Source organism: Polypterus senegalus, chromosome 13 (assembly GCF_016835505.1).
Source record: "Polypterus senegalus isolate Bchr_013 chromosome 13, ASM1683550v1, whole genome shotgun sequence".
NCBI lineage: Eukaryota > Metazoa > Chordata > Cladistia > Polypteriformes > Polypteridae > Polypterus > Polypterus senegalus.
Window position 1 is genome coordinate 91869496 of NC_053166.1, and position 16907 is coordinate 91886402.

General features: G+C 38.5%; 1 protein-coding gene across 3 annotated transcripts in view; it reads left to right on the plus strand.

The window, feature by feature from the left end:
- LOC120542067 (dual specificity protein phosphatase 7-like) overlaps positions 1-16907 on the plus strand; it is a 45930-nt gene that overhangs the window by 17920 nt on the left and 11103 nt on the right. For all 3 annotated transcript variants that reach the window (XM_039774199.1, XM_039774196.1, XM_039774197.1), the window contains 2 exons: positions 1291-2532; positions 12405-12845. In XM_039774199.1, the coding sequence (XP_039630133.1) occupies positions 2139-2532; positions 12405-12845 (835 nt within the window). In that variant the 5' untranslated portion in view covers positions 1291-2138. The remainder of the gene's footprint in view (positions 1-1290; positions 2533-12404; positions 12846-16907) is intronic.

The following is a 16907-nucleotide window of genomic DNA, read 5'->3' on the forward strand; positions in this document are numbered from 1 at the left end:
TTGTCCACCTCCTCCCAACTCAGCCTTCCCTTGCTGGATCTTCAACAGTCCCTCTTATATAGTGCCTGACCCAGAAGTGCTTCTGTTCTCCTTCCACATGACTTGCCAGCACTTCTGGATCAGATGAAGAACTCAAATTATTTACTCCGCCCCAAAGTACTTCGGTGCTCCAGTTCATGTGATACATTAGAACTTCCGGGCTATAGGGAAAGTAGAACTTCCACAGTCCTTCTACAGCTCCCCCTGGCGGCACCCACAGCACCCAACAGGGCTGTGAAACCAAACTCCAAGTTCCAGGATGTCATGTGGGAATCCGGAGCACCGCTACAGTATACTAAAGGGGAGCTGCCATCTAGTATCTTGGGGGAGGCAGTTTCCAAAGGTTGCTGCCTTCCCCCATCATTTCCTTCCATCCCAGCCATCCATCACAATAGGAAAAGAGCAGAAATACTAAAAATGAAGTAAAACACAAGTCAATGTGTAACAATTAACAATAACACATTTTTATATGTATATCCTGAGTTATTTTATGTTTTCTTACAGAGAATTACCAGTGACAGTTTGTTGGTTGTTTTGATTTATTTTGACAAAGTTCACTTTCATTTTCATTTCGTCCTATTTTTTTGCCCATGTCACTTGACTGCTATTGTCACATCTGTGACATCACTGGACCTGGTGGTATAAAGAGTGCACTGGTTCCATTATGTATTGTCTTTTGATTGGATATGTGTGTTGGATTGTACGCTGTGATGTTTATGTCTATGACCCTGTGATGACACAGCCACTCACTTCCAGGTCATTTATCCAGTAACATGGTAGAAACTGCGCCACAAAATGTTTTCTGCATGATATCCAGGTTTCTTCCCACAGTCCAAAGACATGTTGGTTAGGTGGATTGGTGACGCTAAATGGGCCCAGCTGTGTGCACATGCATGTTTGTGTGTATTCACCCTTGAGAAGTTCCTGCCTTGCACCCTATGCTCAGGATTAAGTGGGCTTAGAAAATAGTATGGTATATACCGACATGAAAAAAAAAAGAAACTAGAGGGAAAAATGTTTAAATTATTTTTCAAAGTGATATTTAGCAATGAAAAGAAAAAGATACAGAAACCCATAGAAAGCAGTTTCTAATTACTACTTAATAGGGTATCAAAAGTCATACGTGGCATTTTTTTTTTTCATGACAGGGCAGTGGTCATCAATTGAATTGTTGAAATATGTTAGCATACAGGGAACATAAGAAGCTCTTTTCTTGAATACTGAGTAGCCCTGTCAATTATGTCTCTACAGATCTTATGAAGAACCAACTTTGGAGAAGCTTTTTGAATGGTGAAGAAAAAAAAAATTGAAATAAAGGTCTAGAAGACATCTCATGTGCCAGCAAGGTCCCTTGAAAGTCCTTGTTATTAGCAGAGGATTAAAAAAGCTGTAGAAATTTAAATGTGGGCATTGTTGTATTGTAACCAAGCTTGAAGGTTCCAGACAATCATCTACAACATGTTTGTTAGCCTGTCAGGAGCACTCTTAATAATAATGTCTAAATGCAACAACTGAAGACGTTAAGTGTTTATTCTGAAAAAGAAAAAAAGATGGGGCAACTTCAGTTTCGCACAGCCAGGCCAAGAAGTTGCTTCTTTGAGACTGTTAAGTAATCCAAGGATCATCTCAAATGCAACCTTCTGGGTTGCCTGTATCTAACAGAGTCAGTCTAGTCAAGCTTTTTTACCAGATGTCTTATATAACCTGATCCCTATAGAGTGGGTGCCAACTCTGTTGTGCCGTTCTTACTTGTGGTTACATGAAGTTGTGCAGCTTAGTGCCTTTTCCTCTGTGACAATCATTTACTCTTTCTTCTACCCACAAACTTAACCTGCTGTTGTAAAGTTACATTGAACAGGACATCCTTTTCATTAACTTAGAATATTCAGTGTTGTGCCTTATCTTCAAAATATACATTTTTTTTTATCTGTTGCCTTCTAAAAACAAATAATATCATAAGAGCAGAGAACTGTGCTGCAAAGTGTAAAAAGTAACATACCCAGTTCCAAATCTGGATCATAAATAGTGGCCAAATGTTTCCAGTTGTTCACATTCTAGAGGTCATGTAAATGCTTTGACACTCATACTACACCAACATTATGGAAGGGTTGGCTAGATCAGCTGCTTGGCTTTGTGCTGAGCTGGATTCTTCTGCAGATCCCAGACTCCTGATCCTCGATTGTCGACCACGGAACTCCTATGAGGCATGCAGGGTGCAGAGGGCTATCAGTGTGGCAATCCCTACCCTGCTACTGCGGCGTTTGCATCGGGGTCAGCTCTCAGTGCCTGCACTGATCTGCAGCACCAAGGACAGAGAATGTTTCACTCAGCGCTGCACTTCTCACACCATCTTATTGTATGATGATGGTGGCCAATCCTGGGTGGGAGAAGAAGAGGATCTGAGCAGACTCCCCAGCTCACCAGAGGAACACGTGCTACCCATCCTGTTAAAGACTCTCAAGCAAGATGGGTGCAATGCTTACTACTTGAAAGGCAAGTGGCATATTTTTTAGCCGAAGTGCAAAAAATAAAAATAGCATCACAAAACAGCATGAAGGCTTGTTGTAAGGTTGCCTTAGCTGTATTTCATTATGATTTATGCTGAAGACTATTACGCAGCCTCTAGGGAATGAAAGAGAGAAATCTGTAAGCAAGCATTTTTTTTTTCTTGTCAGTAGGTAGGAGCTTTCAGTGTTATTATTGTTAACAGATGCTGCATGTTGACTCAAAGATGACTAAGAAACATTGGCCTCAAAAAGCTAAAGCAAAAAGCTGCCAGATCACCAGAACTTCTGTCCTTACATAATTCTGATGCCTGATGAAGGAAGGACAAAAACTGTCAGAAATACAGAGCCAGGCATCTCTTTTAGCAGGAGAGCTCAATGACAAGAGTCAGCCAAAACATATTCAAGTTTCAAGAAGCCATCAAGGCTGGCATCTTAGGCATTGCAGCCAAGTCTGAGTTATGTCAATGCAATCTGACAGTTAGAGGCCCAGTCTGAGTGACTGACTTTCATCATGAACAGTAAAGCCAGCCAATCAGCTTTACACTTACCATTCCATCCAGGTTAATATTAACATTAAGCACTTTTTCCTTCTTTTACAGGGTGATTTTTAGGCTTACAAAAAAAAAAAAACAAAAGTAGTCCATTTCTGTCAGCTTCTCAAAATTACAACATTTTCAGCATCCTTTAGCAGGGCACTAGTTCCTGGCAGGTTACATTCATGCACACCCACACTCACAGAGGGACAATTTGGAATCACCTATTAACATAATTAGCACATCTTTGCGAATGTAAGAGAATAAACAGAGTATATGGTGGAAAAGCCCAGGCGTGGGGAGAACATTCAAAATCCATACAGAAAATGACTGGATGTGGAACTCGAATTCAGTGGACTGGATCTGTTACCCTCTGTTCCATAATAAGTGTCAAGATAACACCATGTTCTCACTGTAATCTGATTGGCTGACAGTAACATTTGACCATAATCAAAACTGTCAAATCTTTTTCAGAAGCTTTGTATCAAAATCAGACTGAACATGCTGTTCATGAAGGGATTAACCCACTGATTACTACATTGTTTGTAGCACTGAGATACATCACGCAAAAAGTGGAGAATAAAAATACAAATGTCCTCACAAAAATAATGTACCTCACTTATCTTTGGAGTTGACTCTTCAAACTGGTCATTGTGAGGAAGCATGAGCAACTGATCATGCTTAAGACAAAGGATAAATACAGTATATCAGCCAGGTCCAGTTGCTTATAAGGTTGATTGCCTTAAAGGGTGACATTAAGAGAGGGATGAGTGTTGGGGCACATTTAGTATGAAGTTCAGTGATAAAGACAGCTCATCTTGCAGATGTTTCTTGAGAGTCTGTTTCTAAAGTGATGTTAGTATGGGCGTTGGGAGAAAAGCATTCATCATCTTTGACAACATAATACCTTTATAACCATTATATGCCCCTCTAATGTACTTGTTCCTAATCCTATCCACCCTCGTCACACCCAATGCAAATCTTAAAGATGCTAAGATTGGATTGGGTGTGACGGAGATGGATAGGATTAGGAACGAGTACATTAGAGGGTCAGCTCAAGTTGGACAGTTGGGAGACAAAGTAACAGAGGAGAGATTGCATTGGTTTGGACATGTGCAGAGGAGAGATGCTGGGTATATTGGGAGAAGGATACTAAGGATAGAGCTGCCAGGTGAGAGAAAAAGAGGAAAGCCTAAGAGGAGGTTTATGAATGTGGTGAGAAAGTACGTGCAGGTGCTGGGTGTCATAGAGCAAGATGTAGAGGACAGGGAGATATGAAAAAGATGATCCGCTGTGGCAACTCCTAACGGGAGTAGCCGAAAGAAGAAGAAGATTCATTTGAGATACAATGACTTTAGACTATTTGATTACAAATATAATGATAAGGCTGAGGTTTTTAATTGTCATTCAAGTTGTGACTCATTAATCCATACTACCCATAAAAATTCACTTTTGTGGATAAAGTATTTTAAATGACCTAATCAGGAATCTGCTGAGCATTCGAGGAAAATAAGAATAGTCAACTTCCAACATATTCTAAAGTAATGGATGAGTACCCAAAAGAAGGCCTATATGCCTGAATGATTGCTTCTCACTGTGAACGGTTCTAGTAGCTTTGTTTTGTAATGTAATTCATTTTCTTGATTTTAGGCCAATGATTTGCTTGAATGCCAACCAGTGCTGGGGAACATTACTTTTAAAAGAAACCTTGTTACATTAGTTGTTACTAACAAAAAAGTAACTATGCTATATAGTTACTTATTATAAAATGTAACAAGTTACAAATTGTGTATTACTTCTCTGTTACTTTTTCTTCTTTTGTGTTAAAAACTACATGTAGTTGGCCAGCATTTGTTATTAAATCGTAAGCCCAGAGCCGGCTTGTGCCAATATTTTACTGTATGTGAGCAAAAAAATGATGCCTTCATCATTGCAGAAAGAAGCAAAAAAAGTTTCGTTTTTTTACATTTATGAGTAACATGTCACTCATAGTATGAGCTGGTATTCCATCAAAGAAATAAGCAGCTTCAGTGCCAGCTGTAGAAGTGAGCCTGTCAAAGTTGGATAAAAATTCTAAAAAGTTTGGCAATGTTGAGCAAGCTGCCTACTGTAAAAGAAAGATGTCAATGATCAATAATCCATCTGCACTTGGCGTCAGTGAGCACCAAAGCAGACTGGCACTACAATATGAAATAAGCCAATCTTAATGATTGAGTCTTCATGATGATGCTTTAAAGCAGCATGCTGTACTACAGTTTGAGAACAATTTAACATACAGGTGAGCAGCATATAATTTAAAACTGTCATTTGATGGCTGTAGTATTAGGGTATTGTACCGTGTTAACCATTATGGATGTGATGAGAAGTTAAGAAAAATAACACCTTTTATTGGCTAACTAGAAAGATTACAATATGCAAGTGTTTGCCTGAAGAAGGGGCCTGTGTCGCCTCAACAGCTTGTATATTGTAATCTTTTTTAGGTATTTGATGACTGAAAGAACATAATAAAACAGTAACTCCATCCATTTCTTACAACTTTGTGGGCAGTTGTATGAAAACCCCTGAGTAGCCCAATCGTAATTGGAGTGAGGCACCCAGGCCCCCCTATAAACTGTACCCATAGCTGCACACCACATTTTACAATTATTAAACTGACACTTTGATATAATGCACAACCAAAAACATATATGCAGAAAATGTAGTATTAGTTAACATGTCAGAGAAATAAAAAAATTAATGCACCTTTTTCAATTTCTATCTTCGGCACCTGTGTGTCAAGCACCCTTCACATGCAACATATTTCAAGCAAATGCTGAAGGCATGGAAAGTTCTTTTAACATTAAAGATAATAAAAGCAACAATGTAATGAAAATCTGTTTTTTTATCTGTTTTTACTTTAATAAAATAGGTATTGCATTATGTTACTCATTACTCTATAAATTAATCTGACCATGTAACACATATTATTTTTAATGTGTTATCCCCAACATCGATGATAACCCATACAAAGTAGTCCCAACTGTTGACATGTATCCATTTCTTTCCTGACAGTGGTGGTATCTCCCAAAATGACAATTTACCTGTCTTCAGAGCACAAAAGGCCATTGATAAGTTTGAAGAACATGTCTGATCCATTCAAAAGAATTCCACATATTTTAGACTCTGTATTACCTAAGACAATTTTTCCATCACAATATTCAGAACAACAAATGATGGAGCATTTATTGAAATAATGATATTGTATTGATCCTCTACAAATCCAGACTCTCAAGGAATTAAAGCATACAGTGTTCAAACACTCTTAAGGCAATTTCATTTTATCTGTCATCTATAGTTATGCATGTACAGGTACATCCATGTTTTATGATGGACTGTTGTCACATTCAGGGATGATTCTGTGGTTCTCCATGACCTTGTGTTGGGTGAAATATATGTGAAAATAGATGGATACATTTGTATATTGAATTAGAATGCTGTGGTGGACTGGCGCCCTGCCCAGGGTTTGTTTCCTGCCTTGCGCCCTGTGTTGGCTGGGATTGGCTCCAGCAGACCCCCGTGACCCTGTAATTAGGATATAGCGGGTTGGATAATGGATGGATGGATGGATGGAATTATAATGGTGCAGCAATAGTGGTTATCGCTCTGAAGACAGGAAAATAATCATGTGTTCAAATAATAGCCTATGTGAAGTCTGCACATTCTCCTTAAGTCTGTGTGAGGTTTGTCAAGGTCCTCCATTTCCAATCACATTTCATACTGATTGTTGACTCTAAAATCGTAATCTTGGCTTGAACTGAGCATTTCTAGTACAGGAGATCATGTCCCTATAATGTCATTGTATTAGAATAAGCTGGGGCTAAAATGAATGAGTTAATGCTATCTATCTATCTATCTATCTATCTATCTATCTATCTATCTATCTATCTATCCAATAGAGAACAATAAAGGTTTGGGGGATCCACCCCGTATATTCTCATCAACAATCAAAAAAATTGAAAAAATGAGTAGTCACAAAGGGCAGAGAGCCATAAACTATGATTTGGAGAGTGGAGTACTTGGGTTTTATAAGTGCAGGATAGGAAGCGGAGGGATCTCAGACAGAAATAAGATGTGCAGGAGGGCATGATGTAGCAGCGGAAGTTGGCGGAGTCTTAGCTGGACTTTCCTTCTGGTGGTCTGTGGAAAAGGGAGAAAAGGCATTAATACCGTTCATCAACACCTGACTCTGCATCTTACCCCCAGTTAAGCCCTTAGACTGCCTTCCTTGTGAACTTGTGTGACAATGTTTATTTCATAATGGAAAGTTATCATATTTGTTAATCAGTACAGAAATTTGTAAATGTACTTTAAAAAGTAACATTCTAATGTAAATAGTTTCATCAATTGAAGTTAAGACAAGACTAAACAAGCCTTGGAACAAGACTAAATCAGCCAGCAGTTATGCACAGTGATTTTTATAATGTAATGTATATTGTATACTATAGTAGTTAACAAAATAGATGCCTTGGGTGCAAAGGCAAACTGAACACATTCCTCAGAGGCACACTGTAGGTCAGCAGCAGGTTCTGAACCTGCTTACTTCTAGTTTCAAATCCAGCCTTAAAATAACTACCCATCTTCTCAAAATGACTAAATCTTAAATTTGACTGGCCCCATATAGGTGGGGGTGATGTGCCATGCACACAAAAGCACACCTACTATCAGTAAAGGAAAATAAAAATACCTACAAATAATGAGATTGCTTTCATATTATATATTAAATAAACCAGCTTAAATTTACCAAACTCATGTTTAGAGCTGAAGTCATCAAATGTCAATGTCAAATACTTTACACTCAAAATTTATTTACACTTCCATGACCCATAATCAAACTGTTCTGTATTTAAAGATCACTTAAGTTCATCATGGGTTTTGTCTTTCCAGAAGTAGCGTTTAATGCTACTGAAGTACATTTGTTCATACTTTACATTTTAACTCATTGTAATGTACAGTACATAGCCAGGTCTAGATGGAGGCACAGTGGTTACTGCTGCTGCCCTACAGCTTTAGAGATCCCCAGGTTCAGTTCTTACCCCAGGTTAATATGTTGTTGTCATGACTTTAATTTTTTTTTTGAGAACATTAGAACAACTTTGATGAGATCAGGCAATTCATCCCAACAAGTTTACAAATCCCATTTACTTAGTTTCCTCAAAATAAAATTGAGTTAAGCTCTGAAGATCCCAAAATTAATACACTCTCTACCACACTACTTAGTAACGTATTGAATGTGTCTACAATATTCTGTAACATTTCCATGAAATTTGCCCTTAGCAACTTTTCATCTGTGTCCCTATGATCTTCTTAAATGACTCATTTTAAAGTAACTGCTTTAAAATTCTATTTTTTCAAATACATTAAATACTTTGATCATGTCACTGCCTAATGTCTATTTGCTTTAAATGAAAAGGTTTAGTTCTTTAATTCTTTAATTAATTTCTCTTAGATTATATCTTTCAGTCCTTGAAGCAGCCTAGTCTCTCTTCTCTGGACTTTCTCCAGAGCAGTGCCCCAGGTGAGACTTCCCTAGGGAGTTATCTCCTCGACTTGTGCTTCACATATTGTGCACTATAACCTAACATCCTATTTGCCTCTTTAGATTTTTTATACTGCCTGTACTTAAACAGTGATGAGTCCACTATGACTCGTTGGTACTTTTCAAAAGGAGTACTTTCAAGTTTCAAACCATCACCTTGTACATTCCTTTCCATTTTCTTACATTAAATGTGTCATAAATCTGTCCAAGCCCATATTCAGTCCTGGGTCCTCTGTAAGGACTCTAGATGGTTAGAAAACTTTAATTCACTCTTCTACATTGTCCTTACATCTGACTGTGACCCTACTGTCTCTACTTTTGTGGTATGGCTTCTCCTCCCATGCCACTTTAGAGGTGCACACAATCTCCTTAAAAGTCACGCGGGCAAGACCCAAACATGATCATCCACATTGCAGGCTAGTACCTCTTCTTCAAGCTGTTGGATTGACTGGCATCTCCAATGTACAGTAAGCCTCCAGGAGGCAGGCCTCAATCAAGCAAGCTTCTAAAAATTCCAGTATTAAACAGGACTTGCACTGTATTGGCAACATTTTTTTTTTAAATTTGGATTATGTTTTTAAAATTAAGAAAAAATATTATGAAAATTTTTTAAAAACTTAAATATGCATGTATATATTGCTTCTTCGGGCCATGATCATCAGCTCTCTTTGGATCAGTTCGCAACTGAGTGTGAAGCGGCTGGGATGGGAATCAGCACCTCCAAATCCGAGACCATGGTCCTCAGCCGGAAAAGGGTGGAGTGCCTTCTCAGGGTTGGGAGCGAGATCATGCCCCAAGTGGAGGAGTTCAACTATTTCGAGATCTTGTTCACGAGTGAGGGAAGAATGGAGCGTGAGATTGAAAGGCGGATCGGTGCAGCGTCCGCAGTGATGTGGGCTCTGCATCGGTCTGTCGTGGTGAAAAAGGAGCTGAGCTGTAAATCAAAGCTCTCAATTTACCAGTCGATCTACGTTCCTACCCTCACCTATGTTCATGAGCTATGGATAGTGACCGAAAGAACAAGATCGCGAATGCAAGCGGCTGAAGTCGCATTGAGAGAAATCAGATGAGGTGGCTCAGGCATCTGAACAGGATGCCTCCTGGACGCCTCCCTGGTGAGGTGTTCCGGGCACGTCTAACCGGGAGGAGGCCCCGGGCAAGACCCAGGACATGCTGGAGGGACTATGTCTCCCGGCTGGCTTGGGAACACATTGGGATTCCCCCGGAAGGGCTAGAAGAAGTGGCCAGGGAGAGGGAAGTCTGGGCATCTCTGCTCAAGCTGCTGTCCCCGCAACCCGATCTCGGATAAGCGGAAGAGGATGGATGGATGGATGGATGCATGTATATCAATTCAAGAGAAATACAGTAGCTCTTTTAACAGTTCCTGGTTCCCTTTAAGTGCCTGTAATATTCACTCTCTTTGACTGCCTGCCTGCGTGACTTTATTTGTAGTGACTAAATATTATCTTTCTCCTGCTTGCCTCACTGCTTGCTAATGCTGAACCACTGTTTTGCTTTCTTTCTTTTAAGCTCAGTGCCTCCGCCTACACTGTACTTAAATAAATGTCCTCCTCCTTATAAATGTACATTTATGCCCCCTCTCTCCTACTAGATCTAACAATTCCTGGTTTCAGTGCTATGTACTGCTTTATCCAGTAATCACTTTTACACTTGCATACCTTTTACTATTAGCCACTACAATGCTGATTATTTACTGACTGTCCCATGGGCCTCTATACTTTCCCTTGCCCTGTTTCCCTGTTTGCACTGCAAACTATGAACACAACTCAATTTTTACCCACCTTCAAACTCACTTGCTCCTGTGCAGCTGGCAAGACAGCAAAGAAAAATCCTTCTCAAGAGCTGTGAAAAGTACAGCGTGGCCCATTATTCACAACCAGAAACAAAGTATTTGGGAGCAAGCATTATACTTTGATAAGACTCATACAGACGTAATGCACAACATGCAGTAGTTAGTCTGAACCACCAAACAAGGATGATATAAGTTCTCTGGATTCTACAGTTTCCCCCCAGTTTTCAGCATCTTTACATGACTCTGTGTAAGTAAGTATTCTCTTCAAAGAACTAACATCCCTTCCAGGACCAGGTGCTGCTGGAATAGACTTCGGTTCCCCATGGCAGTGTAATAGATTGAGCTACTTTAGTAATTTGGCAAGTGGTATTCAGTAAATAACTGTCTAATGAGAATGACAAGAAAAGTTAATGAAAGATTAACTATATTAAGACATTTTAAAATAAACTTTGATGGTCTCCATCAATCCATTTTATCCATTTAATAAACTGTGATGGCCTCTGTCTGGTAACTATCTTAACACCAACAGACAAAGCTGTAATCAGCCCTGGATTCTCTGTTATGTCAGAATTAGCAATAAAAATAAGATATCAGTAGTTTTCAGATGTTTTAATAATTTATTTCAGCTAAATGGCTGTAATGTTCACTTTTTGACACAACATATTTAACTCTTCCTCTTCTTCATGCTTCTGTCTTTGTCTTTAAAGCATCATTTAATGTAGCCTTTAATGAGGTATTCTTTACTCTGTTTCACAAAACACTTCACGTTGTTCATTGTTGTGTTCTTTCTCATAACAATTTTGCCAGTTTGCTCTCATCGCATCTTCCTTGGCCTTCCTCATTTTATACCTCCTTCTGTTCTCAATTCCAGCACTCTTCTAGGTATTTTATCATTGCTCATTCTTAACCTTAAAATATGTATGGAGAACCAAGCAAGACATTGGGGTACCCAGTAAAATGCAAAAAAGTCACAGAAAGTTTGTGTAAAACTGTAAAATGAAAAGCTAGAATACAAGGACAAGTATCAGAATGATTAAATGAGTTAAACAAGGAGAGTCATTAACCCCATTATTTTTATAAACTTCATGAACAAAATTATTAATGGCAACAAAAACAACCAAAAATAAAATTGGAGAAGTGAAATATTCAACCAGTATATATACAAAATGTATTTTTTCCTGATGATATACTGCAGATACCCTAGTAAAACTCCAAGAATCTATAAATATCTGAAATACAGAGCTGGAACAGAATGGAATTATTATGAATAATATCACAAGTAAAGTAGTGCTTTTAAATATGAAGAGGAAAGTGTTAAAATGTGGGCTTGAAATGGGTGGAAAGATATGGATATTTACTGTAATAGACTGGCACCCTCTCCAGGGTTTTTTCCAGACTTCGGCCCTATGTTAGCTGGGATAGGCTGCAGTTCCCCCGCAATCCTGTTCAGAACAGGGCGATTTGGAAGATGATAATGATAATGACATGAATATTTAGGAATTATTATAAAGAATAATAGTAATATAGATTAAGAATTATTCAAGCATGGATAAATCCAGTTGTGTTTACTATTAGTTGGGTAATGGCATTATAGGGAAAAAAGAAGTGGGAAGAAGGGCAAAATTTGAAATTTATAGATCAGTTTACAAATGGGTTACGGACCTGAGAACTGGGCTACGATGGAAAGGCATAAAATAATTAAAGTGGCAGAAATTAAATAAACAGTAGGACAAACAAAACAAACAAATTACTTGTGTGAACTTATACACAGCATGTGTGGATAGTAGTACAACTTTTTAGGTACTCATCTATCAGTCCTGTCAGTTGCAAGCCTAATGAACAGACTCTTCATCATGTTATCTTATGCTAGCATGTTGTATTGGCAGGTTCAGCTGAGTCCTGTCTTATACTTGTCTGTTTTTTGTTTTTTTTTACAGAAGGCTTCAGTACATTCCAAACTCTGTATCCTCACCACTGCGAGAGCAACTCATCCAGTTCTTGCTACAGTCAGTCCAGGCCTCCTGCACCAGTTCTGGGCATGGGAGGACTCCGCTTGGGATCTGTTGGCTCAGAGGCAGATTCGGATCCTGATCGAGACAGTCTGAGCAGCATGGGAATCGAGTCAGATGATCGGAGCCCCAGTGCTCAACCTGCTTTTCCTGTGCAGATCCTGCCCAACTTATACCTGGGATGTGCCAAGCACTCATCCAATCGGCCCATGCTGGCCAATCTTGGGATTCGTTATATACTTAATGTTACACCAAATGTGCCCAATATTTTTGAGAAGAATGGCGATTTTCGCTACAAACAGATTCCAATCTCAGATCACTGGAGCCAGAATCTTTCACAATTCTTTCCTGATGCAATTGAATTCATTGGTGAGTAACTAATCAATTTCATTCACAATAATTTAATGGTGACAACATTCAAGGATATAAATACATACAGTAAAATGTGCTGACTAGCAGGGAGAATAGAATGAGCTGTTACATCATTTTGTTTTAATGTTAACTGATTGTAACTATTTTGATAATATTATCCTTTGGGCCTAGCAAACTTAACAACATCAGTTTAGGTAACTACTACTTCTATCTTTCCAATGAATGTGCACTCCCAGAAAGTAAAAGAGTGGATGTGAACTGATAGAAGAGATAGCCTGAGATTATTCACTAGACAGGGATAGCCTTTTCACCTTGTCATTTGTAACACACATGTTTTTGAGCCTAAATGTAGTAAATAGTCCCCTGTTGCTATAGTTTGGAATTTTTTCTGTTATCATTTTTTTGTGAACTGTATCCAGAGCTTTGGATGCAGTTCCTTTGAACATTATAGTAGTAATATATTTAAATAAAAAAGCTGACTGTATTGGAAAAGTATGAGAATGTAAGCCTGCTACATCTAATGTGTATCCATTTGCATCTGAAATTGTAAGATGATCTCTCTTTTTAAAGATTAAACCTTTGCCCTCTATTTCTGAACTGCTGCACACCTTATTATTCCTTATTAGAGAGATCTGCAGATGCTGCAGCCAGTGAGCTCCATGCTGTGAAGTAAAGAGAAGACAGTCCAAAATGTCTCTGTCAATATGATAATGATCTGCACCACTTTTTATACACATTGATCATAACATGTGAAAATGCTTTATGACTATGTGCATTTGTTTTAGGAGATGGACCTGATATTAAAATGAGAGACGCATTATTATATTGCGTATTGTTCTGCAGTGTAATGTGGATAAGTAGGCAAGCCACAGTTCCTTTTAATCAGTAAGGACTAAACAGTTTTCTGGGTAAGCCCAGTGGGACAGATACAGCTTCTTTTTGCTGACATTCCTTCCTTCATTTTCTTTTTTTTTTTTGGTTTCCCACAGAGGTGCTTCTGTTAAAAATAGAATAGTAGTTACATATATTATAAACTCCAATCTGTATTTATATTTTCATAAATATTCAGGTCACCAGACACTCCCTGCTTCAACTACTGCATCCAGTTGTGCACAAATGATTAATACGATTTCCTTCTAGATTCAGTTACTTGGCTTTTTCATCTATTAAAACCAGAATTCAGTGCAAACTATGAAAAAGTTTAATGTGCCCATTGTATCTAGTGTAGCACAAAATCAGGCTCAATCTGTATGTTAAGTCCATTTTCCTCTTTGCTCCACTTAAACAATGGAAAGCTTTAGTCTTTCTTCAGTTTTCTCACCAAGAAACTGCTTTGGCAGTCTGCAGTGACTTACTGTAAATTAGGTCACGATCAAAAATAGCAGAAGTCATCTTGAAAACTGCTGCAGAGAGAAACCAGCCGCATTAACCCCCTCATTGACAGGCAATGTGAAATAGCAGCACAGCAGCAGGGCTTGTAAGCATCAGTTCTAATCTCTCCTGCTGACTCACCGAGTGACCCCGAGTAAGTCACTTAATTGATCCACCCCCTAATTATAAGAGTTACTCTTATTATGCTACTCATATGAAGTATTTTCATTTGCATAAAAATGCTGCATTAAAAAAGAGGCTTACTCTTGGCTTCTTCATCTGCAAATTCTGTTGTGTGCTATGCCAACATGCTGTGTTCCTGTTTTACTGTCATAAAACAAAAGTGAAGTTATGAATAATGTAGAAGTAATAAAGCAACACCCCATACTGTAATACATATGTAGATAGATAGATAGATAGATAGATAGATAGATAGATAGATAGATAGATAGATAGATAGATAGATAGATAGATAGATAGATAGATAGATAGATAGATAGATCTGTGTTTTGCTTGTGTACATATGAGACAGACGGCTTCAATTTAAAAATTCTGTATTCGTTAGATGCTTTTTCTTGTGCTGATGTAAAAAAACGTGAAACTACCATTAATTGTGTCAGGCAGCCCTGCTTCCTCCTGGTGGTCATAGCAGAAGGCACAAAGATAACTAACAAATATTCTAATCCACTGCGAGTTATGGTGTGGCTGGGGCAATGCAAGCATTTCTTCAGCTGAATTTTTTGAGTTTTTAAGTTGCTGAGCAGGAGGTCATTTCAACAGAATATGTTTGGGAAATGTGATAGAGTATGTCAGGATTCTTATCTAAATTTCATTTAGATCATCATTAAGACTTGTGGAAAATTGCTTTTTTTTATCCATCGCGCTATTAGCCATCTGTTTTAAGGCACACATCCACAATGGGACAATTTAAAGTTGCCAATGAACCTGAATTTTAAATTTAATGTCACATAAATTCTGCTCATGCTGCTGTCAGGTTTGAAATTAATTTCCACTACAGTTCTTACCCTGATTTCCTTTTCCTTTTTGGCATGTCTCCTTTAATTGTTAGTCACTGCGTTCTTCTTTGTTTATATGGCGGCTCACATCCCATTTGAAAGATGCATTGTACTGGAGTGTGTGGTAGGTATGACAAATTTAGATTCCATCACCCAAACCTGTTTTAACTAAAAATTCAATTGCAGCACCACATTATGTACCTCATTTGACCTCTACTTTTCCACTAAAATACATGCAGTATTTTAGAAAAAACATTGTTTTCCATAATTTATAGTAACTTGTAGCAGGGCTAAATAATAGTATATATTTTTTGTGTTCTGTGCTGAGTCGCGTTTTGTTTACATCGTCCCGTTTACTATCGTGTGTATGTAAATGTTGTCCCTGGAAAACAAACAGGGAAGGACGAAGCACGGAGACAGTGACCCTGAGACTGGAATTTCCTGTTGCCACCAATTACATGTGGAATACTTGTTACTTAAATGACAGGAGGGAAGAACCAAAAAAGGAGAGCAAGGAGAGAGACAGAGAAAGGAGATTGAGAGGAGAAAGGAGTCATTTTTTTCACATTCATTTTCCAAATCATTGCCTAAGTTCAGTGTGCAACTTTACCATTTGCTTTTTTCATTATCCGGAACATCATAACGACAGCCAGTGCAGAGAAACCCCGGGGTTCGGATTTCATTCAGCCATTGCCGAGGACTCATACAGTGAGATCGTTTTGTATTTTTTCGGGAAGGAGCAAAATATCATTTCAGCCAGTATTCATATAATTCAGGACTTTGGACTCATATACCACATCCACTCCGTTTGTTTTTGATCTGTGTTTTGTATTTCGTGTTCTGTGTGTATTCATTTATTGTTTAAGTGCAAGGGAGGGCTTTGTATTTATGTATATATCTATAATATTGAGTATTTGTCTGTACTTTGTCACAATAACGAGACATACTCTGATAAAGGTTTGGGGCAGCCACCCGTATATTCTGGTATCCTGGCTGCAAAGTCGTTTTTTCTCAAAATAAACAGCACTGATGTGCATACAAATGAGTCCAAAACAAGACTGAGGATTTAGGGAAAAGGGACAGGCTTTTAAAGGGGAAGACAGGAAGTGAGGTCATAAGGATCAGGCTCATGTTCTTTAGCCATTGGTTCGAGCCCGGATGTGACGTCACATGGGCCGGAGCCGGTAAGTTCTCCTTCCATTGGCTCGGTTTAGGAAGTGACGTCAAGAGAGCCAGATGGAATCTCCCGGGAATGGTCTACAGGAAAGAGAGAAAAAGAGTCAGTTCACTCTTCCAGCTCCCAGCATGCCTCATGTCACTCAAGCCCTTTGGCTGCCTCCCATGCGCATGTGTGTGACAACTTGGAAATATGTATATATATTTGTTTCACTTTCAATATACTGTATCTGTACTTAATTTTATATCACTGATTTGCATTGCCAATTATTTCATCGCTTGGGGAAAAAGACTGTTTGTAAGGGGTATGGCTTGTTATTATCTTGAGAATCCTCAGTTTAACCAAGTCACTAGTCTTGGTTGTGTAGTTTACTTGTCTGGGTAAAGGGGTCGGCCATTGTAACTGTTGCTGAACAATATTTAATGTAAAGTTCATGTTTTAGATAATTGATTTATAACAGGTTACATAACTTCATAAATATATAGTTTGTTTAAA